The sequence below is a fragment of the Ammospiza nelsoni genome, chromosome 2 (assembly GCF_027579445.1).
Source record: "Ammospiza nelsoni isolate bAmmNel1 chromosome 2, bAmmNel1.pri, whole genome shotgun sequence".
Lineage (NCBI taxonomy): Eukaryota > Metazoa > Chordata > Aves > Passeriformes > Passerellidae > Ammospiza > Ammospiza nelsoni.
In genome coordinates, this window is record NC_080634.1 from 1,512,526 (window position 1) to 1,538,440 (window position 25,915).

The 25,915-nt window shown below is 59.3% G+C and overlaps 1 protein-coding gene across 1 annotated transcript in view; it reads right to left on the reverse strand.

The window, feature by feature from the left end:
* Positions 1-25,316, reverse strand: part of ARHGEF17 (Rho guanine nucleotide exchange factor 17) — a 29,317-nt gene extending 4,001 nt beyond the window's left edge. Inside the window, exons 1-13 of the mRNA XM_059466716.1 lie at positions 22,404-25,316; positions 5,398-5,475; positions 3,402-3,584; positions 2,942-3,058; positions 2,585-2,677; positions 2,055-2,231; positions 1,750-1,800; positions 1,388-1,497; positions 1,192-1,277; positions 963-1,081; positions 510-723; positions 335-408; positions 37-230 (exon numbers count right to left, since the gene is read on the reverse strand). Of these exons, the coding sequence (XP_059322699.1) occupies positions 37-230; positions 335-408; positions 510-723; positions 963-1,081; positions 1,192-1,277; positions 1,388-1,497; positions 1,750-1,800; positions 2,055-2,231; positions 2,585-2,677; positions 2,942-3,058; positions 3,402-3,584; positions 5,398-5,475; positions 22,404-25,316 (4,409 nt within the window). The remainder of the gene's footprint in view (positions 1-36; positions 231-334; positions 409-509; positions 724-962; positions 1,082-1,191; positions 1,278-1,387; positions 1,498-1,749; positions 1,801-2,054; positions 2,232-2,584; positions 2,678-2,941; positions 3,059-3,401; positions 3,585-5,397; positions 5,476-22,403) is intronic.
* Positions 25,317-25,915: the final 599 nt, after the last annotated feature.

Consider the following 25,915-nt stretch of genomic DNA (forward strand, 5'->3'; position numbering starts at 1 on the left):
TGAGTCCCCAGCCCCGTGGGGCCGGGCATGCCGTACCTGTAGGCGCGCTTGAGGCCGGGCACGGAGGCGACACAGAGGATCCTGGCGGAGCAGACGGCGATGCAGGCCTCCACCGTGGGCTCCTTGCGGATGCTCAGCAGGCAAACCTGCCCCACGTAGCCGTCGCTGTTGCAAACCCAAACCTCGTGCGAGCTCTCCGGGCTGCCGTGGCTGGGAGAGGCGCAGGAGAACTGCGGGGGAGAAAAGGTTGGGTGATTCAGGGGGGATGCAGGAGCTGCCTGGCAGCACTGGGGTGGGGGGACCTGTGGGGTGGCTGAGCCCAGACTTTGAGTACCTGCATCCCACTCCGCGTCTTCATGATGGGGATGGCTTTGAGGAACTCCGGGTCCAGGCAGTTTTTGCTGGAGGCTGGGGAAATCAGATTGGGGGATCAAAAGGGGTCTGCCCAAGCAGGGTAGGGGGGATGCCAAGCCCACCACCATGTCCAGCTGCCCCCTCCCTGCTGTTACCCAGCTTTTTCTTGGCGTCCTCGAAGGCTTGCTCGAAGCCGAGCCGCGCGTCGGGGTTGGGGAACTCGAAGACGAAGGACTCGGTGCCGTCAGCCTTGGTGGTGCTGAGCTCCACCTTGTTGGGGGGGAAGGCCATGCTGAAGGACAGGGACTGCTTCTCCGACAGCTCCCGGTGGATGGCGGCCATCAGGTCCTTGATCACGTCATCCAGGCCCTTGGGACGGGGACAATGCTTCAGCTCTCGGGGACAGGCCACCACAAGGCACATGCTTGATAACCCCCTGTCCATCCCCTGGCATCCTTCAGAGGCTGCCCCAGCCTCTTCTGTGGCTTTAGGGTGCTTATGGTCGCCAGCCCTGCCACAGGCTGTCCCCTCTGGCTGAGGACATCCTGTGTGTTCCCACTAGGAACATGTCCAACCAGGGGACAGCTGCAGGGCTGCCATCCCCATACCTGGTGGGGGAAGCTGAGGGTCTCTGACAGCTTGCTGACTTGCCCCAGTGTGTTGAGGTCTTCATCCAGGCGGCTGATGCTCTTCTGGATGCTCTCCCTGTTGGTGGCCTGTGAGGCACCTGTGTGGGGACACACGCACAGCATTAACCCCTCCCTCCCTGGCACTGCCAGCCAGGGGCAGCCATGGGTTTTGGGGTGAGGTGGGACACCCCAGCAGGCGGTGACAGACCTTTGACAATGTCCACATCCTCCAGGGGCAGCTTCCAGAGCAGCTTGTACTTGCTGGCGGTGTCGATCACGCTGGCCGCCGTGTACCTGGGAGGTTGGGGGGCATGGCTGAGCTGCACCCACACCCACAGCCCCCCTAAAGCCAGGCCAGCTGTCACGGACACCCAGGGGGTGTCCCCAAGTCTGGGGGTACTCACAGGCTCATGGAGCTGCGGCGGAGCGAGCCCGACTTGCGCTTGAGCGTGGTGCACACCAGCAGGTCCGAGAAGAGGAAGAAGGAGCGGTCCTTCTTCCCACCCACCGCCTTCTGTGGAGCAGGGGGGGACACCAGGGGGTTAGTGACCATCTGTGCTGGGAGAGGGCCCTGCCTCAGTTTCCTCATGTGCTGTCTTGCCCTTCCATCTGTTCGTGCCATCCATCCATCCATCCATCCATCCATCCATCCATCCATCCATCCATCCATCGCCTCCCATGGGCACACAGGCATCCCATGACCTGCACTCACAGCCTCCCACTGCCCACCCAGAGGGTCCCATTTCCCCTCAGACCCCACTCTTACCACTTCCACCACCATCTCCTGGCGCAAGAACCTGCGGAGCGGAGCCTGGAGCTGTGGGGACAAGGAGAGCTGTGGTTGGGGAGCTTTGTGGCCTTCATGCCTGCCCCTGCATCCCCCAGCTCAGAATTGGAACCCCATTCCATTCCCAAACCCCCAGGGGCCCACAGAGACCAAATGATGATGGGGAAGGCTGGACCTGGAGGAGCAAACAATGACTCAGCCCAGGGTGACCCAAGAGAGCAGAAATGAGGACATTTTCAGGAGAAGGGAAGTGTGACCCCATCCAAGCCCTCCCCTCCACGTACATCCTCCATCCCTTCGATGTGGGACTCGATCTCCTGCACGATGCGGGCGTTCCTCTCCACCTCCTCGGCGCTCTTCATGCCCTTGTTGATCCTCTCTGCCACCTGCTTGATGTTGCGCTGGGCGTCGATGAGGAACGGGTGGTCGGGGTGGTCCTCGGGCGTGTGCTTCAGCAGGTCCTGCCAGGGGGGGACAGGGCCAGGCTGTGACCTCTGGCAGCACCAGGGTCACTGCCCCAGCCCCTCGCACGCTGCTCTGGGTGCTGGGGATGGAACCAGCCCCAGGAGGGAGGAGAGGTAGCCATGTCCAGCAGAAAGGCTGAGGGTAAGGGGACAGCAGGGGGAGTGTCCTCAGAGCGACCATCTCCAGGAGGGCAGAGCCATGTGCACACCTGGGGACACCAACTTTGTGACAAGGGGTGGGAAAAGGGCTCAGGAGAGATCTGAGAGCCCTGAAAGCTGCGTGGGGGTGAGGAGGAGCTGTGGCCTCCCCCCTGCTCGTGTGACACTGCCACTCCCCCGGTGTCACCCACCTTCACCAGCAGCTCGTACCGCGGGATCCTCTGCACAGGCTTGATCATCAGGTCTGACAGGGCCTGCTTCTCCTTGTTCTCCCGCATGCTTTGCTGCAAAACAGCCAGGAGGGACAGGGATGGGCCCCTTGGTGGGACACAGCAGGGACACTGCCTCCCACTGAGCCAGGATCACCCATTTTGGTGTGGGGTCCAGACCTCCACACCACCCACACTGATTCCAGTTCACCCCTCTTTGCAACATATCCAAGAAAGTGTGTGTGGGGAGGAAATTCCCAGCCTGGCAATAACTTTGCTCCCATTTTGCCTGGCTCTAGGTCATGGCCAGGATCTATGGAGGCAGGAACCAGGACCCACCTCCAGGAACTTCATGAAAGCCGGCCGGGCTTCCTTGGCGATCCTGACGGCGTCCTTGGCGTTGAGGAAGTTATCGATGTAGGCAGAGTAGATGTTCACCAGCACATCCTTGGAGAACTGGGTGGGGGGAAAACAGGGACCCAGCATCATGGATCATGGGCACGCTGGGAGAAGCTGCCCCAAGGGTTAACTGTGGCTCTGGGCTGGCGATTTTTCAGCCCTGACGTTTGTGCTCCCGAGGCAGAAACGTGGAGCTGCAGAGCCAGCCGGGAGCAGCAGCTCCCACCCTTATGCTAAGCAGACAGCAGGCCTGGAGATCGTCTCCTGCTCTCCATCCCAGGCCTGCTTGGCCCATCCTTTCATCCCTGCCCTGCCTCCGGCTCCCAAACCTCTGCTCTGGGGCCGTGCCCAGCAGCGGGCACGCCCGCATTCCCGGGGGAATCGCCCCGCCAGCACCCACCGACTGCACCAGGAGGTCGCCCACTTTCTGCTTCTCGTGCCAGTTCTGCACGCAGTCGTGGATCTGCTCCAGGAACTGCTCGTGGTGCTCCAGCAGCTCGGGGATCTGGTCGAAGATCTCGTCCACCAGCGAGGGGTCGCAGAGCAGGGAGTTCTCCGGCTGCTTCAGCGGCTTCATGTAACCCTGTGGGCAGGCACAGGCACCGGCATCCATGGGGGTTCCCTGTCCCTCCCCAGCCAGTCTGGGTCCCTCAGCCCATGTAAACACGGGCATGGATGGCACCCTGCAGCAGGGGCTTCCTCCAGGGACCCATCAGCAGGACCAGAGAGGTTTTGCAGCCCAGCCCTCCTCAGGGAATCCCCAGAGCTGTGTGGGGAGGAGGACAGCTCTGCACCAGGAACCTGCATGGCACAGGATCCTCTGTCCCAGGGCCTCCAGAGCCATCTTTTCTGCCATGAGCCTTCACCACCTCCATCTGCCTGACCTAGCTTGGAAATGACAGCAACACCAAGATCCAAATGCCAAAGTGTTCCTGTGGGATTTAGGGTGTTTGGAACCAGGAGGGGCTGGACCAGCAGGATGCACCCACTGGATCACGCCCTGGACAACCACCACACAATGGCCAAGCAGCAATACTCAGGGCCAGCAGGTCCCCAGCAGGGCTGGGTGGGTGGCTCTGCTACGAAACCCCTCTCCTCCATCCATGGAGGATGTGGACATTGTCCATGGATGGGGCAGAGCTGCAGAGCAGAGGAGCGCCCCTGGAATGGGAGACATGGATTTGCAGGGGATGCAGCAGGATGTGGAAGGTCTTCTCAAGCCTTGCCACCCACTCAGTCTGACCGGTTCAGGACGCTGGTGGCTGTCAGGATGTGTGGAGGACCATGGAGCTGAGCACTGAGGAGAGGACCCATCTCCAGTGGCTTCAGACCTCTCCAACCAAGCTGGTCAAGGAGAGGGATCACTTTCCTCAAGCTGATGCCAGATATCTCATGGAGAGATTTGGTCCAAGTTAGAAGGACCAAATCCATCCTGAGGCTCCTAATTCCCTTCACCTGTCCTGCTGTGTCCAGCACCTGCAGCAGGAGCTGGGATGGACTGTGCCAGGCATTCCCACATTGGGCAGAGGAGCATGGAGACAGCCCTTGCTGCAGCACCAGAGCCCTCTGGCCCCTCTAAGCCAAGGTTTGCACTGGCAGCAGCCAGAGGGTCCTCCCCTCCTGCAGCACATCTGTGTCCACCTTGGGGACATGCTTGTGGGACATTTATGGGAAGAGCCCAGGCAGTGTGGGATGGAGTGCCCCATGCTCCTGGGGACCGTCACAGATCCCACAGGCCCTGCTGCAGTGTGGGATGGAGTGCCCCATGCCCCTGGGGACCGTCACAGATCCCACAGGCCCTGCTGCTTTTGCAGAGCTCAGTTTTTGGTGTTTCCCCCCCTGCAGGGATGTGGCTGGACAAGCCACACCTCGGCCAGGTGACGTCTCCAGGGCGTTGACCGTCATTAACCTGCTGAAACACCTTCATTAGCATCTGAAATGGTAAATGTGGGGTGGGCCCTCGGGCCAGGCTGCTCCAGGGGGTTTGGAACCAGCTCAGCAAAAAAAGCCTGAGAAAAACCTTTGGCTCAGGTCTGCAGGTGACGATCCCAGCATGAAACGGGAGCACGAGGGAATGGGGGATTTCACCGTGGCAGGGCCATCAGGAGATGGGGTGCAACACGAGGAGGAGATTTTGCAAGGCAAGCACGGCAAGAGACCTGGGGACAGCTACCTGCCAGGTGACAGCACACCGGGAATGCCACAGGCTCGCTTTGGGCACGGAGGTAAATTCCTACACCCCGTTCTTGGCACTGCTGTCACAGCTCTGCTCCCGCTGTCCCCAACATCCCCCCGGTGGCACCCAGCTCGTGGCACATCCCAGAGCCAGGATTTGGGGTGACAGGGCGGATCCTGGGGGAGCTCTGGGGTGTCACACCCCGGCCGCGCCCCCTTACCTGCATCAAGGTGCGCAGGGACTCCACGTAGGACTGCTCGGTGTCCAGCAGGGTCATGATGACGTGTTTCCTCATGTCCTGCCGGGGGAGAACACACACGGCAGGTTTCGGGGTGAGCGGGGCCCGGCTGGGGAGGCTGAGCGCCGGAGAGCCCGGCTGGCGTCCAGCTCCCCTGCGCTGCCTCTGCAGCCCGGTGGAGGAATCCGGGAGGATTAGGAAGTACATGACACCGAGCGCACAGACGCCTGCTTTGCTCCGCGGCCGCGTCAGGAGCCCGCCCTGGAGCTCACAGCCCTACATGGGTCGGAGCCGGAGCCCTCTGGAGCCGCTGCGAGCGGACCCGCAGGAATTCGCCTCCCGCCCCGCGCCCCCGCACCCCGGGGCAGGAGCAGCGAGCGGGGCGGGGAGCCCTGGGGGCAGATGGGCCGGGGTCTCCTTGCCGTGGGGCCCGGGGACCCCTCCTGCTTGCAGCTCAGCCTGGGGGGCAGTGCTCCAGAGCCCAGGGTGTGAGACACCCCGAAGGTGTTGGGAGTGGGACGTTCCAAAGGCTCTGGGAGCAGGGACACCCCTGAAGTCCTGGGTGTGAAACGCTTCGAGGCTGCTGGGTGGGAGACACCCCAAGAGATTTCGGTGGGAGATGCCCCAAGGGCTCTGGGATGCAGAAATGCTCCAGAGGTGCACTGATACCCCAGAAGTTTTGTGTTTGGATACACCCCAGAGAATGTGGGTGCAGAGACACCCCCAAGGTTTTGCATGGGAAAGAGAGAATCCAGGTGCAGAGACATCCCAAAAGCTTTTGGTGCAGAGTTGCCCGGGGTGCACAGATACCCCAGAAGTTTTGCACGTGCAGAATCTCCAGAGACCCTGGATGTGAGACACCCAAATGTCCTCGGTCTTGTGGGATGGGCCCCTGGACACGTGGGGCTGTGTCCTCCCCAGTGGGGACACGATGAGCTGTGAAGCTGCTCTGCAGCCACAGGAAGAAGTCTGGCCATCCTCACCATGGAGAGAGCCCACCATGGCCCTCGTGGTGCCCAGGGAGCAATGGAGAGGGATCCTGGCCTGATCCCGCTCTAGGACAGAGCTGTGCCTCAGCTTCCCTGCTCCCCACCAGGCTGCTGATGGAACCAAGCACGGAGAAAACGCTTGTCTAGAGCCAAATACTGGTGATGGGTCCAAGGCTCTCCAGGAACCAGGAAACCATGGAGATATTGGGAACACCAGCTGAGACCTCCCCACTCGGTTAGAGAGCTTATGAACGCTCTCACTGCTGGATTAATTAGCTGTGATTACGGATGGATGGGTGCTCACTGGAGGATGGAGCTTAGGGGAATCTGATGCCCCAACCTGCCTCAGTTTCCCCAACCCTCACCAACCAGTTCCTTGCTGGTCCTTTGTTCCCTGGAGCTGTCCCAGGGTCAGACCCAGGAGCTGCCCAGGCTCAGCTGCACCAGCAGCACTGGGGACAGGCAGGATGAGGCCCAACTGTTGGCAAGGGGATTTCTTCCACCCTTACAGCACCAGTATTACCCCGGCAGGGGCAAATTCCCACTGGGACGAGCAGAGCTGGGGGAAAGGCAGGATGTGCCCCAGCCAAGCCTCTCTGATGGGGGCCTGAAGATACTTCAGCCTCCATCTGCTCTCCCCGGGGACACCCCCACCTCACCCCGGCCTCATCCTGCTCAGCACCCTCGGGATCAGCCCCTGGAATATCAGGAATATGGGAATTGGGAATATGCCCTGGAATTGGGGTATTTCCCACCACCCAACACCTCCGCGGTGTAAACCAGCCCCGGGGGGGGCGGCGGCAGCGATGGCTCCGGCCCCCCCGTCACCCCCTCCGGGCGGGAGCATCCCGGGGCTGTGGAGCCGAGGGCGAGGATGCGGATGGAGGCACGGGGATGAGGATGAGGATGGAGGCGCGGTTGCCATGGCGGCGCAGACCCCACAGGTGCCGGGTACCGCACACGTGTCCGATCGTGACGCATCCCCGCGCCCCCGCCTCGGCCCCGCATCCCCCCGGCGCCCCTCCGGGACCCCCGGGCCATCACCTCGGTGCCGCCGCGGCCGCCGCAGCCCTTGTCCGGCAGCTCCTCGGCCGCGCCGCTGAGCCCGGAGGTGGCGAAGGCCGCGTCGATGCCGTCGCCGATGTCCCGCATGTCCTCCAGCGCGATGGTGAACTGCGCCAGGGTCCTCACCATCTGCAGCATGCGGCTCCCGGGGGTCGGTCCGTCCCTCGCGGCCCGAGGAATGGCGCAGAAATCCCTGCGTGTGCCTCACCTCCCTGCCGCGATCCCCAGGTGTCCGCCCCGAGCGGGATCGCTGCGCCGGGATGCGGCGGGGAGGGGAATAGGAGCGGGGCGCTATTTATATCGCCGTGGATGTGGAACCGGGGGGATGTATGGAAAGATGGAAAGATGGAAAGCCCTCCCGCAGAGCGGCAGCGGGCTGACAGGCTGCGCCTGCGTCCACGCCAGGGTCCCCGGCCCCCGGAGCGGGCCAGGCACGGGCGGGAGGCTGAGCCGAGCCCACACAGACACACAGGGATGCGGGCAGGGCCGGATCCCGCCCAGGGATGCGGCTGGAAAGGCTTTGCCCAGCGAGGATGCTGCGGGGGAGATGATGCTTTCTTGGGGCATGGGATTTTTAGGGATGGGGGACGCACGGTGGTGCTGGGATGCTCGGCATCCTCGGGGACTCCGGCCCCCTCCCTGACCTTGCAGGCAGGGAAACTGAGGCACGCCCCCTTCCCCCCCCACGGCATCACCGCCTCGGCACCCACATCCCTGCTGGCCGGGTGATGCATCCTGCCCAGATCTGTTTGTAACGCTCCCCTCCTGCTTCGTTAATTAAATCTAATTAGCCGCTCACCCCGTTTCCACAGCAACGGCGTGCAGCAGGGCTGCATCCTCGCATGGCAGCCAGTAAATTTCCTCTTGGAAGTGAGGATGATGAGCACCCCACCCCGGGAAGGGGTCGTGGCAGAGAAAGGACCCTCGGGCAGGCGATGGGAGCTGCGGGAGCTGCCGATGCACCCCGGGATCAGGGAATGCTCATGGCACCCAGGTAACGAGGCTGCTCCCAGGGCAGCAGCAGCTCCTGCTCCCACATCTGCAGTGCCCTGGTCATCCCAGCTGTCGGAATGCTGGGTTTATTTGGTTTGCAGTCCCAGACCTTAGCTCTTCTGGGGTCCAACCCCAGACCCATTTCTGCTGTAATCTCAGATTCCTTTAGGCTGCCATCCTAGAACCAGTTTTGTTGCAAGCTTGGATCCATCTGCATTGCAATTCCAGAGCCATCTGGATTGAAAACCTGGGCTGTTCTGAGCTCCAATCCCAGATTCATTTTGGTGGTAACCCCAGTCACATTTGGGCTGCAATCCCAAACCCATCTCAATTGCAATCCTGGGCATATCTGCATTGCAATATCCTGGGATCCATTAGGGACAAAATCCTGGGCTCTGCTAGAATCCTATTGCCAACACGCTTCTGTTGCAACCTCTGTTTTATTAGGGCTCCAATTTCAGACTAATTTCTGTTGCAATTCCAGATCCATTTGGATTCCAACCCCAGAACAAAATGGGTTGCTAATCTAGATCCATCTGGATTCCAGTTCCAGACCTTTCTGCTTGCAGTCCTGTGTGTTTTTGGGTTGTAATCCCAAACCCACCTTGGCTGCAGATCCAGGCCCAGCTGGGCTGCAACACTCTGGGTTGCAATCCCAGACCCATTTATTTGCCATCCTGGGCCCATTTGGGTCCCAACCCCAGACCCATCTAGCTGTAATCCCAACCCCATTCCTTTGCAATTCCAGAACCATTTGGGTTGCAATCACAGACTCACCAAGAATTCAAACCTGGCTCCAGCCGCACTGCAATCCCAAACCCATCTGTGCTGCAACCCCAATCCCACTCCTTTTGTAATCCCAACCCCGTTCCTGCTGCGATCTCAGACCCAACAGGGAAGCCAGCCTGGGTCCATCTGCATGGCAATGCCAGATCCATTTGGGCTGCCATCCCAGAACCACTCCCGTGGGAATCCTGGACCCATCTGGCTTGCAGTTTCGGACCTGTTTGGCTGTAACCACACATACATTTGAGATGCAATCCCAATCCCATCCCTTTCACAATCCCAGGTTCATTTGAGCTGCAATCCCAATCCCATTCCTTTTGCAATCTTGGACCCACCAGGGATGCAAACCTGGGCCCCACCGCATTGCAGCCCCTAATCCCTCTGGCTTGCGATGCCATTTGCGTTCCTCGGGCAGTCCCCATCCCGTTCCTGTCCCGGTCCCTGCCCGGTCCGGCCCCCGCTGGCCCCGGCGGCTCCGCCCGCAGCCGCTCCCCGAGCCCTCCCCCGGTCCCGCCCGGCCCCTCCATCCCAGCAGAGCCTTTCCCGCTGCCCTTGGCTCCATCCCTTCATCCCACCCGGCGTGTCCCGGGATCACTGCAAGGGGACTCGCAGTCCTGCCGCGCCTCCCTCCCGTGGCTCCGGACCCCTGGGGATGTGACCCGGGCTGGCTGCGGAAGGGTTAAGCCCGTCCTGCCCGGTGCAGGGAAGGATCCAGACCCAATCCAGTCCCTCTGCTCCTTCGGGGTCCCCTCTGCATCGCCCCCTCCATCCATGCGAACCCGCAGCGATGCCGGCCGGCCGAGCCCGGACCCCCCTGCAGGCGGCCCGCAGCCCACAGGAAATTCCTGGGAGTGTTTGGCCGCTCCAACAGCGCTGCCTATTTTTAGGGCTGTCTAAAATATGAGCCGGTTATTTTTAGCAGCGCGGCTCTTTGTAAACACCTTTAGATTTCCTTTCGGACCGGCCCCTGTTGGGTTTTTTTCCTTCCCAACCTGAGCATTTCCTCTCCCAAAACCCCAAACCCTCCTGGGAAACGCCAGTTCCTTGGGATGGAGCCAAGGGACTCATCCCCCTTCCCAAGGCTTGTGCCAGCGTGGCAAAATGCTCCTGAAAACCCAAAGGTGGAGAGCATCTGGCACCAGGGTTTGGGGGTGATTCAGCAGCACCCCAAACCTGGCACGGGAGCCAAGGAAAAACCTTTCCCCCCAGCTTTCCCCCTGACCCTGGAAATACAGCCCTGAAGAAGCATGGGAACTCCCCCATCTTGATTTATTTTATTTTTTAACTAGGCTCAGGGAGCAACCCCATCATTTCGCTCTTCCCTGAGCAGGAATATCGATGCAGGTGGAGTCTGAGCATCCCCAGGGATTTGAAAACACCCTAAAACATTTGGAAAAGGCCATGGCATATTGTGTCCTGCCTCCACCCCTGCAAACAAAGGGCCATGGATGGAGGAAAGTCCTAAAACATCCATTTTTTAAACAAACAAAGGCCAAAGGGAGAGTAGGAATGTACATTCCAGGAGGGATCACACAGATTCTGGCCCCTGAGCCCCTGCACACATCAGTGCATGGAATGATGATGATTCCAGCCACTCTGAGCACTGCTCCCACTGTCCCAAACCCTGTGATTGGGTTGGTGTGGGAGGGTGTTCCTCCTGCTGCCACCCCACCTCTGGGATGCTAAAATCACATCCCATGGCAAGGAGGATCTCTGCATCCCCAGAGGTCATCCCAAAATTCCCACAGCACTCAGGGTTTGTCCCTTTCTTTGGTATACACTCACCCAGCCACAGCCTGAGTGAGCTGCAGCAGGGATTGTGTCCCTGAGATCCTGTTCTGGGGCAAAAATATCCAGTTTTAGGGGGGGGAATGGAATATTTCAGACCACTTTGGGAGTGGGATTTGCTGCTCAGGGCCCTCCTGCAGCTGCTGAAGGAGGAGCTAACCCTGCCTCAAGTAAAATTATTCCCACCCCTCCAAAACACGCCAAAATTTCGAGAGTAAGTAAATACAAGTTGTTTTTCCCTCAATTACAGCTCGTTCCTGCTGCCAGCTCCTGATGGGAGATCCTCTAGGGTGTCACAGCAGGGTTGTGCTAGGAGCTGCCTGAATCTTGGCACCTCCTCGAACCCAGCATTCCCAGCCTGAAAGAATCTGGAATTTCTGCACCTTTTCTTTCCCCGCATGCTTGTTCCCAAGGTAGATCCCACTAGAGGGAGCTGGGACATAGTGGGAGCCACTGGTCCACGGGGACAGCTTGACAATTTCAACACATCCTCAGTTCTATTTCTACCAAAACTCCAGAAAGAAAAGGCTTGGAAATAAACTGGACCTGCTTCCATCCATCCATCCATCATCCCAATGCAATGAGCAAACACCTCTGCAACAAACAGCATCATCCTGGCACCTAAAACTCCCTCGTGCAGCCAGAAAAGCCCCTGGCTGGCACCATCTCCCAAAACAGGATGATGTTATTCCATCCAATCCTGTATTGCCTCCATCACTCAGCCTCTGGCAGGAAATCACTCGAGGGGGGAAAAAAATCACATTCTGTCCTCTTGGGAAGTATTAAAGCAGGAGGTTGGATTGGTATAGGTGGCCATTGAATCTTAGTGTGTATTGTACAGGTGGCCTTTGAGTTATAGTGAAATCTTTGTATTGTACAAGTGGCCAACGAGTCGTGCTGGGTTATATGTACTGTAATTGCATAATTGTTAAAAGAAAAGGGGGAAATATAGGTGGCCATTGAATCTCAGTATGTACTGTACTTTGAGTTATAGTAAAAGCTATGTATTGTACAAGTGGCCTTTGAGTTATAGTAAAATCTATGTATTGTATAGGTGGCCTTGCCCCAATCCCAGTTGCTCTTGATGGGCTGCAGCTGTGATGTCCTTCACTGGGCTGCAGCTGTGGCCAGTGAAGGTAACTGGGATAAAAGGGGCTGGGCTTGGCCAGGCCGGGAGAGCCTTGGAGGAGTCCTGATGGTGAGGCAGTGCTGCTGTGAAGAGCTGCTTGGGAGAACACCACCCAGAAGGTATGGGACTTTAGAATTAGGGTAGCAGCAATAGGGTAACAACAGATTGGGTTTTGTAGGGTTTCAAACCTAAACAGCCTTTCCCTTGGGATCAGTGATGCTCTGCCCGAAGTGCCGCAAGTGCCATAAGCCAGTGCCATCCCTGGGTGTCAGCCACCTCCATTCCATGGTGCCAGTCACCTTTTTGGGGCATGTCAGCCCATCCCTGGGTGCCAGCCACCCTGATCCCTGAGCACAAGTCACCTCTTTTTCCAGGAGTCACCCCATCCCTGGCTTCCAATGCCTCCCTGCTAGCAGCCTCTCATCTCTGAATCAGAGCCAGCCTATCCCTGGGACCACCAGGTGCTGGGGAAGCCACTGCCATGGGAAGAGCAGGACCTGTGGCACAGCAGAGGGAGCCTGCCCGACGCCGCAGGGAATCACATCCGGGGCTGCTTTCCCTCCCTGCCCAGCCTCTCCCTGCTCTCCCACGGGTAAGCCAAGTCCGAGCTGCTCTCCGCAGAGTAACTTCTTGAAAGGAAATCAGAGCATAAATCAGCAGCTCTGAATCAGCCCTGCTTCAGTTACTAATAATATTCCCGTGTTTATTCGCAGGCCCGGGGCTGGAGATGTTTGCTTTTCCCTCGGCCGTGGTTTTTCCCAGGCTCCCAGCTCGCAGAGGAGCATTGGTCTGGTCAGGGATGCTCCCATGGAGAAGCTCAGCAGCACCACCTCCTCTGGGATGAGGAGGAGGAGCAGGGCAGCCTCAGCCCCAGCGCACGGGAATTCAGTTGTTTTCCCTTCTTGGACTTCTCGGCCGCGGTGATTCATCCCGGGAGGACACGGCCTGGCTGCAACTCTGCTTTTCAAGTGTGAGGAAAAAAAAGGGGAATAAAAAATAAAGGAGTTGGGGCAAGTTTTCCAAGGCAGGGTGGAAGGACGCTGGGCATCCCTGTGCTGCCCAGGGGAGCAGCAGTGCTGGGGCAGTGCCAGTGGGAAGGGGAACGGGGAGCTGCAGGAGATTCATCTCCCAAAGCAACGAAATTTCCTCCTCTAAATGCACAGTGGGGCTTTTCCTGTGGGATTTTCACTAGAAATTTTCACCAATGGCACTGGGGTGAGGGGCTCTCCCCTCTGCCGAAACTCAGAGCTCAGGATTGTGCTGGTGCATCTCCTGCATCCTCCCACGGATCCCCCCTCTCCATGCCCCCCTTCCCACCCAGCTGGAGATGCTCACCCCAACTTAACCCTCCCCAGCCACCATCCATCCCCTGGCACGTCTGCAGAGCCCTGACAAGAGCAGTGGTCCAGGGCAGAGCTGGGGGCTTGTGGCCCCCGTTTGCTGCCAGCCTTTGCCGAGTCCTGGAGCAACTTTCACCAAATATGGAAGGTTTTTTTTGCCTCCGGTTTTCGGCACGCAGGCCACGGCCCAAGAGCGCAGCTTTCCAGATGCTGAGGTCAGCCCAGCTCCTCTTCCCTCCCCCTGCTCCTTCCCTGCTGCCTCCCAGTGGGCTTGGCCCTGCACCCACCGGGACAGGAGCGATTCCACCCCCTCAGCTCGCGGGAATCCCTGGATCCCCCACCAGCACCCTCTGCTGCTGGCACAACCCTGACCCCGCATCCCACATCACCCCAAAAGCAACGGTTCTGAGGATTTGGGGGGACAGGGAAGCCAGGGAGAGGGGTACCCGATGCTGGCACTCCCTGGCATCACTGCTGGATGCCAGCCTGGCACAGGAGGGTGGGAGGTGCCCTGGCTGCCTGCTGGAATGGGGCCAGAAGCCTCGGGACAGGAAGGAGGGAGCCAGCCTGGCATGCAGGGACTGATGGGCACAGGAGGTGTTTGGTACCCAGGAGCTGATGGGGATGCAGGTCTCCACGTGGAGCCAGAATTCCAGGCCCCCCCAAAGCCAGGAGGTGTCCAGGAGTCAAAGATGATGGCTGCTCAGAAGCTGATGGATGCTCAGAAGCTGCCCTGGAGTCCACGGGCACCCAGAAGCCAACAGGGACTCCCTGGGTACCCAGGAGCTGATGGATGCCCAGCATCCCAAAGAGACTCTGGGCACCCAGGGATCCACAAGCACAAAGGAGCTGAAGGACGCCCAGGGGCCAACAGACACTCACAGGCATCCAGAGGCCATGGGCACCCAAGAAGTGATGGATCCAGCATCCAACAGGTACCCAGCAGTCCATGGACACCCAGAAGCCACTGGGCACCTGGAGGGCATGGGGATGCAGGAGCTGATTAGGATTCCTAGGATCCACCAGATGTCAGGACACTCACAAATCCAGAAGTACTCACAGGCCCCCATGAGCTGATGGCCCCCCAGGTGCCATGGGCACCCAGCAATGTCATCCAGCTGCAGACAGATGGATTCTCAGGATCAAAGAGGTGCTAGAAGTCCGTGGGCACCCACAAATCCACAATGGACACCCAGAGGAGGCAGGCGACCTGACCACCCCATTCCATGCCCCTGCCAGGACCTCTCCTGTCCCTCCTGCCTGGATCCATGCCTGGAAGCAGCTGAGGTACAGCCACCAGCCCTCACCCAGCTGTGCCCCACAGACCCCCAGCTCCTGGAGCTCCCCTCGCCCTGCTGCGAGCAGGGATCTGGGCATGGGGGGAGCACAGACCCTGCCAGGAACGCCCACAGCCCACGCCACAGCGCAGCCAGGGTGAGAGGTGACAGCTTCCCTGTCACTGTCACGCCCTGGGGAGAGGGGAGCAGGGGGTTCAGCATCCACTGACCTGCGCCAGGTTTGGCCGATGCAGGGACGCGCTCCCTCTGCGCTCACCGAGGCTCTGAGCCATCTACATCCCATCTCACCGGGGTTTTGGGCAGCCCAAAGAGCACCGAAAGGACCAGACCCGATCCCTACCGCTAGCGACGGTGTTTCTGCCGAGGGGTCAGGATGAAACTCTTCCAAATAAAAAAAAGAGCAAGAAGAGGGATGCCAAATCAGGGCAGGCCAGCGAGTCTGCTGCTATTCCAGCTAAAAAAAGCAGGAAACCATATCCCAGGCTCGGAGATGCCAATCTTCCCATGCAAACAACTCCCTTTTTGTTTTTTTTGGAGAGTATCAGAGGGCTCAGGAACAGCCAGTCACAAATAGCAACTCCACGGCACCACCAGGAAACCTTCTCCAGCCCCGTGCAGGGATGCTGGTGAACCCCACAGCAGGATGGTGGCTCCTCCAGAGGAAACCTGGTGATGGGTACTGGCACGGGTGGCCTTTTCCCAGCACATCCATGCAGGGATGTCCTGCTGAGGCTCACTGGTGGCCTGCGTGTCACTGGTGGGTGGAAGGTGGTGGTGGCCATCTCCTTGTTCCCAAAAAGGGACATGCCTGGGGTTTCTGGGGTAATGCAGGACATGGGGTCACACAAGCCCAACATCAGCTCCTTCCACCACTGGGATTAAAGGGATTCTACTCACAATACCCTGCCCAAGGTACAGGGGAGCAGCAGGCTTGGGGACAGCCCCCAGCTGCACCCAGGCATGGTGGTGCTGAGGCCAGGAGCTGGGATGAGCCCTGGTGAGGAGGGCAGGGGCTGGGATGGGCCCTGGTGAGGAGGGCAGGGGCTGGGATGGGCCCTGGTGCTGAAGGCAGGGGCTGGAATGGGCCCTGGTGCTGAAGGCAGGGGCTGGGATGGGCCCTGGTGAGGAGGGCAGGGGCTGGGATGGGCCCTGGTGCTGAAGGCAGGGGCTGGGATCGGCCCTGGTGATGAAGGCAGCAGCTGGGATCGGCCTCTGTCCCCCGGAAGCCGAGTGGCTCCAACGGGAATTCGCACCAAGAGGGAGTTACTGGAATACTTTTACCCAGATGCTGATTTTCCTTCTCCTTCCCATTGGCCAGGCTGCAGTTCCCAAAGAACCAAAAGCAAACACACTATTTTTAGAGAAGAGTTCATTTACTGGAGCCATTCCCTTTGAAATTCCTCACTCATCCTCTCCATGGAAACCAAGGGAGTCCGGAGAAACAGCCCCACCAGGACCAACCACCAGAGCTTTAAAAAGAGCCACACTGAGGGAGAGGGGGTGGAAGTGGCTGAATTTTCCTCACTGGACACATTCTGGCCTGAAAGCACCATGGTGGAAATGGCAAAGCTTTTGTTTTAGAGGGCTCTGTCTGTGCAAGCCTTCAGGAGGAGACGGCCTGGAAGATGGACCAGGCTGTCTTGGAAAATCATGGATATCCTGGAAGATGGACCAGGCTCTCTTGGAAAATCATGCCTGGAGACTATTGTCCTGGATAGGTGGTGCAAATGGGTGGAGGGGGATGGCTGGATGGGAGCATGGACATGGATGGATGGATGGATGGATGGATGGATGGATGGATGGATGGATGGATGGATGGATGGATGGATGGTAGTCTCCTTCCCTGTTTTCCAGGAGGATGACATTCTCCTTTTCCCTGTTTTTCAGGCCATGCTCTGAGAGAAGAGGAAACTGTACAGGCCAAACCCCAGTGCTGCCTTGCTGCACCTTCCCTTCGTGTGAGGGCACCTCCTCCATCCTGGATTTGGGAGAAGCTCCTGCTGCAGCTCTGACGCTGTGGGATGGCCCATGGGACCTGCTGTGACCAGGTGAGGGAGCCCAGCAAGGGGAGACCTCAGCACACCACCTGTCTGGACACTCCCATCACACAGGGATCAATATTATCCAGGGGAATATCAGAAATATCCCTGGGAAAGGCTTGAAATCAGAGAGTGAGGAAATCACAGAATGGTTTGGACCAGATGGCACCTTAAGTTCATCTTGCTCCTACCCCCTGCCATGGGCAGGGACACGTCCCACTAGAACAGGTTGCTCCAAGGCCCACCTAAGCCAGGCCTTGAACACTTCCAAGGATCCCACAACCCTTGCAATGATGGATGAGGAACAGCTCTGAGCTTCCATCCCAGCTGGGTTTGGCAGGAGGTTACCTGGAGGTTACATCACAGGGAGGCCGAGCTGCTGCTTCCCTGGCAAGAGCAGATGGAGGAACAGGGCCACCTCCTCCCAGGAGCTTTGCAGGCATGTGATTTTCCACGGAAAAGCCCAGGCATCTGTGCACAGATGCAGGCAGGGTGCAGGCAGGCTGCCCAGGGCATCTCTGAGAATCCATCCCAGCACCAGGGCCTCTCCATACCCCATGAGTGCATCCCTGCACCAGGGACCTCTTCCCCTAATAACATTAATTATTTAGAAATGCCACTAGGTGCCACAGCCTCATCTTGGGGACCTGCCAATGTCCCCAAGGCAGCACCAGCCAACGCTCCAGGAGGTTCCTCATTAACCCATTTTAATTACAATGCTCAATGGTTTCATAGCACTTTCCAGCCCACGATCAGAGAAGATAAAGAACTAAACCTAAAGTGGTCCATCAGGCAAAAAATGCTGCCAAATTCCCCCCAGATTCCCTTAGTGAGTGTCCCTGCCTCCATACCCCCTGTATGTGTATCCCTGCACTCTGGGGCTGGGAATGCACACACATCCCAGGGAATTCCCTGGATGCACAGGCTCAAGATCCAGCCTCTCCCTCCGTGCCCACCCCATCCCCAGGGAGCTGCTGGTGCATCCCAGCTGCAGCACTGTGGGTCCCTCCAGAGGCTGGGAGCCCATTCCAGCCTCCCACCCTGGCTCCAGTGCCTGGATCCTGCCAAGAGCCTGACCTTTGCATCAGGCCAAGGCCAGCCCCCAGCACCAGCTCAGCCCAGGGATAACTCTGTCCCTCCAAGGCTGGATCCTGCCCCACACCGCCAGCACAGGCCTCAAAGGATGCACATCCCACGTGGATCATCCTCCTTTCCCCGTTGGAGCTTGCTGACTAATTAATTAGAGGCTTTTAATTGAAGTGGGGGGGACAAGGGACAAAGCAGCCCTGTTCAAAGAGCTGGCAGCGAGGAAGGGAAGGGGCAGAAATGGGCAGGGTTAAGGGGATTTTGGGCACTAGGGAAGAGTAAAAATTGGGCAGAGTTTAGGGGATTTTGTCAGCAGGGAAAGAAAAGAGGTAAAAATGGGCAGAGTTAAGTGAATTTTGGCACTGGGAAAGGAAAGAGGTAAAAAATGGCAAAGATAAGGGATTTTGGCACAGGGGACGGAAAGAATAAGAAATGGGCTAAGATAAGGGATTCTGGCAGTGGGGAAAGAAAGAGACAAAAATGGGCAGAGTTAGGGGGATTTGGGCTGGGTCACCCCCCTGATCCCAGGGTCAATCTGTGCCACTGACAGGCAGCATCCCCTGATCCCAGCCTCAGTTTCCCCTCAGTTTCCCCCCATTCCATCCCACATCCCACCTCTCTGAAGGGCTGCCTCAGTTTCCCCCTGCTCCATCCCACATCCCACCTCTCTGAAGGGCTGCCTCAGTTTCCCCCTGCTCCATCCCACATCCCACCTCTCTGAAGGGCTGCCTCAGTTTCCCCCTGCTCCATCCCACATCCCACCTCTCTGAAGGGCTGCCTCAGTTTCCCCCTGCTCCATCCCACATCCCACCTCTCTGAAGGGCTGCCTCAGTTTCCCCCCGCTCCATCCCACATCTCACCTCTCTGAAGGGCTGCCTCAGTTTCCCCCTGCTCCATCCCACATCCCACCTCTCGGAAGGGCTGCCTCAGTTTCCCCCTGCTCCATCCCACATCCCACCTCTCGGAAGGGCTGCCTCAGTTTCCCCCCCAGTCCAGCATTTCACTGAGCACAGCAGATCCAGGGACACAAAACCCGGGCAAGACATTGGAGCAGGGAGAGGAAAACCAAGATTTGCCCATTCCCACCTTTCCCCTGCAGCTGCTTTAATTAATTAGAGATTCCCAGTAACACCAAAAAAACCCGAGATAACTCCCAGCCACAGCCCCAAACCTGGGGATTCGCACAAATGGAACAGAGGGAAACTGAGCCCAAAGATGACGAATTGCAGGAATATACGGCCAGTGCATGGATCCAGCTCTGCGCTGTCCCCACAGCGAGGAGGAGCCTCTGCAGGAGGGGGACGAGCCGGGAGGGAGGATGCAGGGGAGGAAATGTCCACAAGCTTCCCTGGGAACGTGACCCCGCCGCTCCCTGCGGGATCCCCTCCATCCCCGATGGCTTTTCCGGGGTGCGGCCGCCCCGCTCGGGACCCGCAGGTGGGGAAGGCCGCGTTCCCACGACTGCCCAGCTCCCCAGAGGTGCTATATTTAAATCAATATTTTCCTGTTTAATCCAAGTGCTGCTAGGTCAACAAACACAGCAGGACAGTGCAGATCCGTTCCGAGCAGCAAATGGATCCCAAATCCACCCCAAAAGTACCCTAAATGTGTCCTGGCTTGCTGCTAGGTCTGTGGGGCTGCACATAGGTGCACACACATTGTGCTGCCCATTCCAGCAGCTTTTGGGATGCTGGAAGGAGGGAAAATTCTTTATCTTGAGTTTTGGGGTTTTATTCTCTAGATCCCTCAGAGTGGGATGTGCTGCTAACAACCCCTGAGGAATTAAAAGCCTGGTGCCCATCATCAGGCACAGGGTGAAGGAGTTCTGCCCCCAGGATGAACTGGATGGCTCCAGCCCCATGGAGAATTGCTGGAAAGAACCCAGTACAAACAGTGCTGCCCCCGAAGGAGAACACACCATTACCTCTGTGGGTGGGATGTGCCAGATGCACCTCTGCCAAAGCCACTTCCAAACCATGGAGCTAGGAACATATCCTGGGGGAATGGTGCTGCAGGGATGCTCAACCCCAAGGGAATATCTTGAGGGTGAAAGATTTTGGGAGAGAATATTTTAAGGGAGCATCACCCCAGAGGTGCCAGACCCCATTAGGAATCCCTTCCCAGTACGGTCTGCTGGAGATGGGCACCATCTCACCATCACTGGCACGCTAGGAGATGGATGCTCCCATCCCACAAAATTCCCAAGTGGATGTGGCCATTTCCCTATAGAGACTCACAGCCTTGCAACGCTGGCCCTTCCCATTGAGTTAGGGAGGGGGAAAAGAATCTAAAAGTAAAAAATAAAGGAGATTTCTTCTCTGCTGGTCAGGGATAAATCCATGATCCAAGCCAACCATCCCAGTGCCAAGTTATATCCGGTCCTCGGTGCTCTCACATAGGATTAAAGCAACCCCCTTGGCCCCCCCCAGGCAAAGCTGATGCCATCTGAAATAAAACATCCCAGCTCCACCATCTAATAAATCAAAAGGAGAAATAAAAATCCTGGTTTCAGTTAGCATATGGCTGGAGCACAAAGAAATCCCAAGGCAGGAGAGAGATTTGAAGATACAGCTGTCGTGTTGCCCTTAAAAGGGAAAATTCACACCCTGCTCCCCGGGGCTGGAGGGTTCAGGCAAGGTGAGGAGCAGCATCCTCAGGGTCTGCTCCACAGGGTGGCCCACCCACCTGGGGACATGCTTGGCCAAACAGGGCTCCCAGCTGCTAAAAATCCACCCAAAATCATGCCAAAGCTGGGATCAGACAAGGGCTGGGGCTGTATCGGTGTGTGGGGTCAGCAGAGCATCCCTGATATTGGGGCCATCAGCTCCCAGCCCCAGGGCACCACAGAGACCTGCCTGAGTGAGAAATATCTCTCTATAAATTATTGAGATAAACCATATATTATATAAACTAAACATATTAATTATTCAGAAATGCCACTAGGTGCACAGCCTCAACTTGGAGACCTGCCAATGTCCCCACGGTGGCACCAGCCAAAGCTCCAGGAGGTTCCTCATTAACCCATTTTATTTATAATGCTCGATGGTTTCATAGCACTTTCCAGCCCACGATCAGAGAAGATAAAAAACTAAACCTAAACTGGTCCATCAGGCAGAAAATGCTGCCCAAAAACTCATCCAAAACATCCTTGAGGATGTTTCACACAGTGGCCAAGAGTGGCCATCCTGTTCTCAGCCACCCACGGCTTCTCTCTGGCAGGAGAAGGAGCTGGATGGGGAGCAGAAATCCCTGGAGAATATTTAGAGGGGAATGTTGCTGCAGGGATTATGGATTCCAAGAGAATAACCTGAGGGAATGATGCTGTGGGGATGCCAGATCCCAGGAGAACCTCCTGGGAACAATGCTGCTTCAGGGCTGCTGGATCCCACGAGAATATCCTGTGAGGAGGATGCCAGATCCCAAGAGAACACCCTGGGGGGATTTTGGGAGGATCCAAAGAGAAGCAGCCTCTCTCCACATGGCTCTGCCCTGGCCAGCAAGGGTTACACTGCCAGGCTCAGCCCCGGGGACTTCACGCTTGGCTGCTGCTGGAAGGGAATGGTCCAGCCCATCCTCTGAAATCGGTCTGGAGCAGGGGAGAGAGCCCTGGCAGCGTCACTCCTGCGAGCAGATCCCCCACGGGAATGGGTATTTCTGGGCTTCTCCCAGAGCTATTAAAAGCCCCGTGGGTGCTGGCACTGCCGTGCCGCAGCAGGAGGTGATGCTTCCAAGCCCTTCCCGGCACAAACGCCCGGAGTGATGGGAACCCAAGTCTACCTTCAGCCAAGGGGCCAGCGATGCCAAAAACCCGTCCCAGGAGAGGTCCCAAAGCACGCAGCTGTGCTCCAGGGTGAGCAGAGCACCTCCACATCCCCCAGACTGCGCCAATTCTTCCCCAGAGAGGATCAAACTTTCACCGATCAATCAAATATTCAGTGCATGCACAAAAATATTTTTCCCCCTTTTTTCCCACGCACCAGCGTGGCAATGCTCATGATCCCAAGTAGAGGGATGGTGGTTTTTGGGGGGGGGAAATGCAGTTTTGCTCAATAAGGGGTGGAACATCTGAATTCCCAAGCAGAAGGATTGTTGCTCAGCCTTCCCAGCCAAGGAAAAGGCAATTTTTGGTTCAGCATCTCAGGGATGGTAAATATTTATCAGTACCTTATGTAGCACCACTGAGAGATTTTATATATAAACATAATACATTTCTAAAACCCTCTTCCACCAAAACGTGGTGCTGTTTAACCTGAAAACTGCTTTTTCCCATCCAAAAGTCACCTTTTCACCAGGGAGGTTGCTCCAACAAACAAGAGCTGGGGACCAGCAGAAAGGTCTAGGAGGGCTCTTGGCCATCCAGCAGTGCCTCTGCAGATGGGAATTTGTCCATCCGCCACAAGGGACACGTGACAGACCCCAAGGCCACTAGTGCTCTGGGGGAAACAAAGGTGTTTTTAGGATGGATGGGCACTTACCACCTGCGGCTTGCTCCTGGGGCCGTGTTCGTCGGGCAGCCGCGAGCAGCGGGGCAGCCGGGGCGGTGGGGCAGCGGGTGGCGAGCGGGGGCCATCCCCGGGAGCGGGGCACGTGTCACCTGAGTTGAGGGCCAGCATGTACCGCTTGGTGACATCCTCCAGCGAAGGAGGCTGCAGGCTCGGCGAGGATTTCCCGGGCGAGCGGCCGGCGGCCGGCGCGGGGAGGTGGCGGCCGGAGGGGACGAGCGGCTCGGGGACGGCGACGGGGACGAAGGTGGCGGGCTCGCTGGTGTGCCGCACGTGCTTGGTGGCCGGGCGGCCCTTGGCGAGGACGGCGGGCGCGGGGGGCGGCTGGTTCTCCTGGTGGGCCGCGCGGTTGGAGCGCTTCTTGGAGCTGCGGCGGGCCACGCGAGGGGACAGCACCTCGGCCAGCTTGGGGTCAAAGCCGTAGCCGCGGCCGGCGCCCGGTGCCGCGGGCTGGGCGGAGAGGATGGGCTCGCTGCTGGACGGGGGAATGCTGGCCTCCAGCTCGCTGATGGCCTCTCCGGGACCCTCGAAGGCGCCAGGTGCCAGCTCGCCGCGGCGGCTGGGGTCGCTCAGCGACTTCTTCTTGATGGTCTTGCCGTTGGCCTTGTCGTCGCCCAGCTTGGCCATGGCGCCGGGCTGGCTGACGATGGTGCGGATGAGGCTGCTGTAGTCGCGGGGCCCATCGCTGCCCAGGGACAGGTCGCTGCCCGCGCTGCCCGCGCTGCCCGCCATGGCGGCCGGCTGGGGGATGCCCGCCTTGGCGCTCAGCGAGCCCAGCAGGTTGCTGTCCACGGAGAAATTCTTGGCCTCCTCCGCCACCGAGCGCCTCCGGTGAGGCATGGGGTCGCTGAGGGAGCGGTAGGGCTCGGTGCCACCCTCGCTGCCGCCCTCCATCCCATTGGCGCCCGCCGACGGGAACTTACGTCGGCGCCGCAGGCTGCCAGGGGTGCTCGGCGTCTCGGCTTTGCCGGCTGGAAGGTCTTCGGCCACTGCCACAGGGTGAGCGGGCAGCGGCGTTTCGGAGCCACCCGCTGCCGGCCCGGCGCTGGGCAGCATCCAGGCGTCCACAGCCTCGTGCAGGCCTCGGAAGGGCATCCCCACGGGCTCCGGCTCCGTGACGATGCCCTCGTCCGTCACGCTCGACTCGTGACCCGACAGCTCCTCCACGGATTTACTGTGAGGGAGGTTCTCCTCCAGCTCCACGTCCTTCAAACACCGCGTGCTCTCCACCTGCCCCCGAAGGGTCGCGTCCGTCGTCCCCGTCGTCGGTGCCACCACCTCAGCGCCCTCCACACCTCCGCTGTCCTTCTGCTCGGCGGCAAAGCCGTAGTCCTGCTGGGAACCCATCCTGCTGATCTTCTCAAACACCTGCCTCGCCTCCTGGATGTACTGGTCCTGGATGACCATGGGGAGAGGATCCTCGTCCCCCTGCTGTCCCCCACCTGGAGCCACCCGGTCCTGGCTGTCCGTAGAGGCCAGGAGGAGCTCGGAGGAGCTCTGCTTCATGGTGCTCTGCAGGAAGAGCCGCCGTGTCCCGGATTTTTCGGAGCAGGTGAAGGACTTGGCGCGACGCAAAGTGGCCGTCAGGTCCTTGAGCGTTGGCCTCTCGCCCGGCGCCCAGCGGGTTTGGGGATGAGCGGCACCGCAGCCGCCTGGGGAAGGGCTGGCACCGCTGGAGCATCCGTCAGAGCCCACGTCAAGGCCGATCCTCACCCCCTTCTTCTTCACCTTCAGCTCTGAGAGGTCCGATTTGAGGAAGCTGAGCAGAGTCAGGGTCTCGGTGGCGATGTCGGGGTTGGACAAGGACTTGCGGTGCTTGGCCCGCTCCCCTTCCAGCCCCGGCTGGTGCAGGCTCTCGCTCCCATAGTCCGGTTTTGCCTTGGCCACGCTCTGGGGCAGCTTGGGCCGGACGCGGACCCCTGGCTGTCCCCAGGCCAGGCCATCGCTGGCCCCGAAACTGGGCGATCGATAGATACCGTAACCCGTCTGGAGAGCCCGTCCTTGGCCGGGCCAGCAGACTCCAAACTGCTCCTCTTCCTTCAGCGTCTCCGTGCTGGAATAGCGACTGCTGCTGCGGGACCCGCCGGGGCTGCCGAAGGGCAGGATGTTCACCTTGGAGACGCGGGCCACCATGGGCAGCGGGTGCCGGGGGACCACTCGAGCGCAGCCTTCGGCCTCGGCATCGCCATCCTCCGTGCCCTCCTTCTTCTTCCGTGCGGCGCGGGGCCGGAGGGCAGCGCTCTGCCCCTCGCCCTCGCTGCCCGACGAGGCGCGGGGAGAACGGGCCGCCGCGGCTTCATCGTCCCCGTTGGAGCGGGGTGATGGGGAGGAGGAGGGTGGTTGCGGTCGAGCCGAGTTATGCCAGGAATGCGGGCCGGGCTCCGGCGGAGCTCCGCGGGGAGAGCGGAGCGCCGGGTGCGGGACGCGGCTGCGGGGCGGAGGCGGCGGGGGAGCTCCGCGGGCGCTCCCGCTCCCGCTCCCGCTGCCGCTGCCCATCCCGTTCCCGGTGGCCGCCGCGGGCTGCCGGCAGCTTTCCCCGAAGAGTTTCCGCATCGCCGGGACGCTGGGCCAGCGCGGCGGCTCCGCGTTTAACCCCGGGCCCGGCGGCGACGGCGGCGGCGGCGGGGGCGGCGGTGGAGCCGGGGACGGCGGCTGAGCCCCGGCATGAACCGGGCCCGTCGGCTCCGGCTCGGTGAAACGAAGCGAAAGCTGCCGTACCGACGGGGCCAGGCTGCCAAAAGCCCGGCCCGGTTGTTGCTCCGCGCTCGGCGCTGAAACTTTCCTAGCCGGGAAGAAGAAGGAGGAGGAGGAGGAGGAAGGCGGGGAGGAGGCGGGCAGCAGGCACCGAGCCGCCGCTACCCCCCGGCCGCTGCCCCCCTCCGCCATTGTCGGTGCCCCCCCGGCGCCGCCGCCGCCTCCGCCCGCCCCCCGGCCCCGCCGCCGCCGCGCCCCGGCCCCGGCCCCGCCGCAGGCACCGCCCGGCCCCGCTCCTCCTCCGGGCTGCCGGCGGGCTGCATCCCTCCCGCTTTGTTTTCTCTCTCTCTCTCTCTCCCCCCACCCCCCCACCCCTTCTTTTTTTTTTTTTTTTTTTTTTGGCTTTTCCTCCTCCCTCACCCCCTGCTTTTTTATTTGTTGCATTCAAATAAACTTTCCTCCCCGGAGGCGGGGTTTGCTCCCGCAGAGGGGGAGGGTTAAAGTTTTGCTCCCTTTTAAAAATTATTTATTTAATTTTTCTTTTTCTTTTTTTTTTTTTTTTTTTTTTTCCCCTTTGGAGGGGATGAGGGGGGAGAGGAAGGCGGCTTTACAGCTGCCCTCTCGCTCCCGGGCTAAGCAGGAGCACCTCGCACCCCCCTGCATCTTTCACCCCCCTCCCGCATCCTTCCTTACCCCCTGCATCCTTTCTTCCACATCCCCCAGCATCCTTCATCCCCCTTCCCTTTTATAAAGTGGCTTATAAAAAAGTGGGAGAGCAACTTTTTACATGG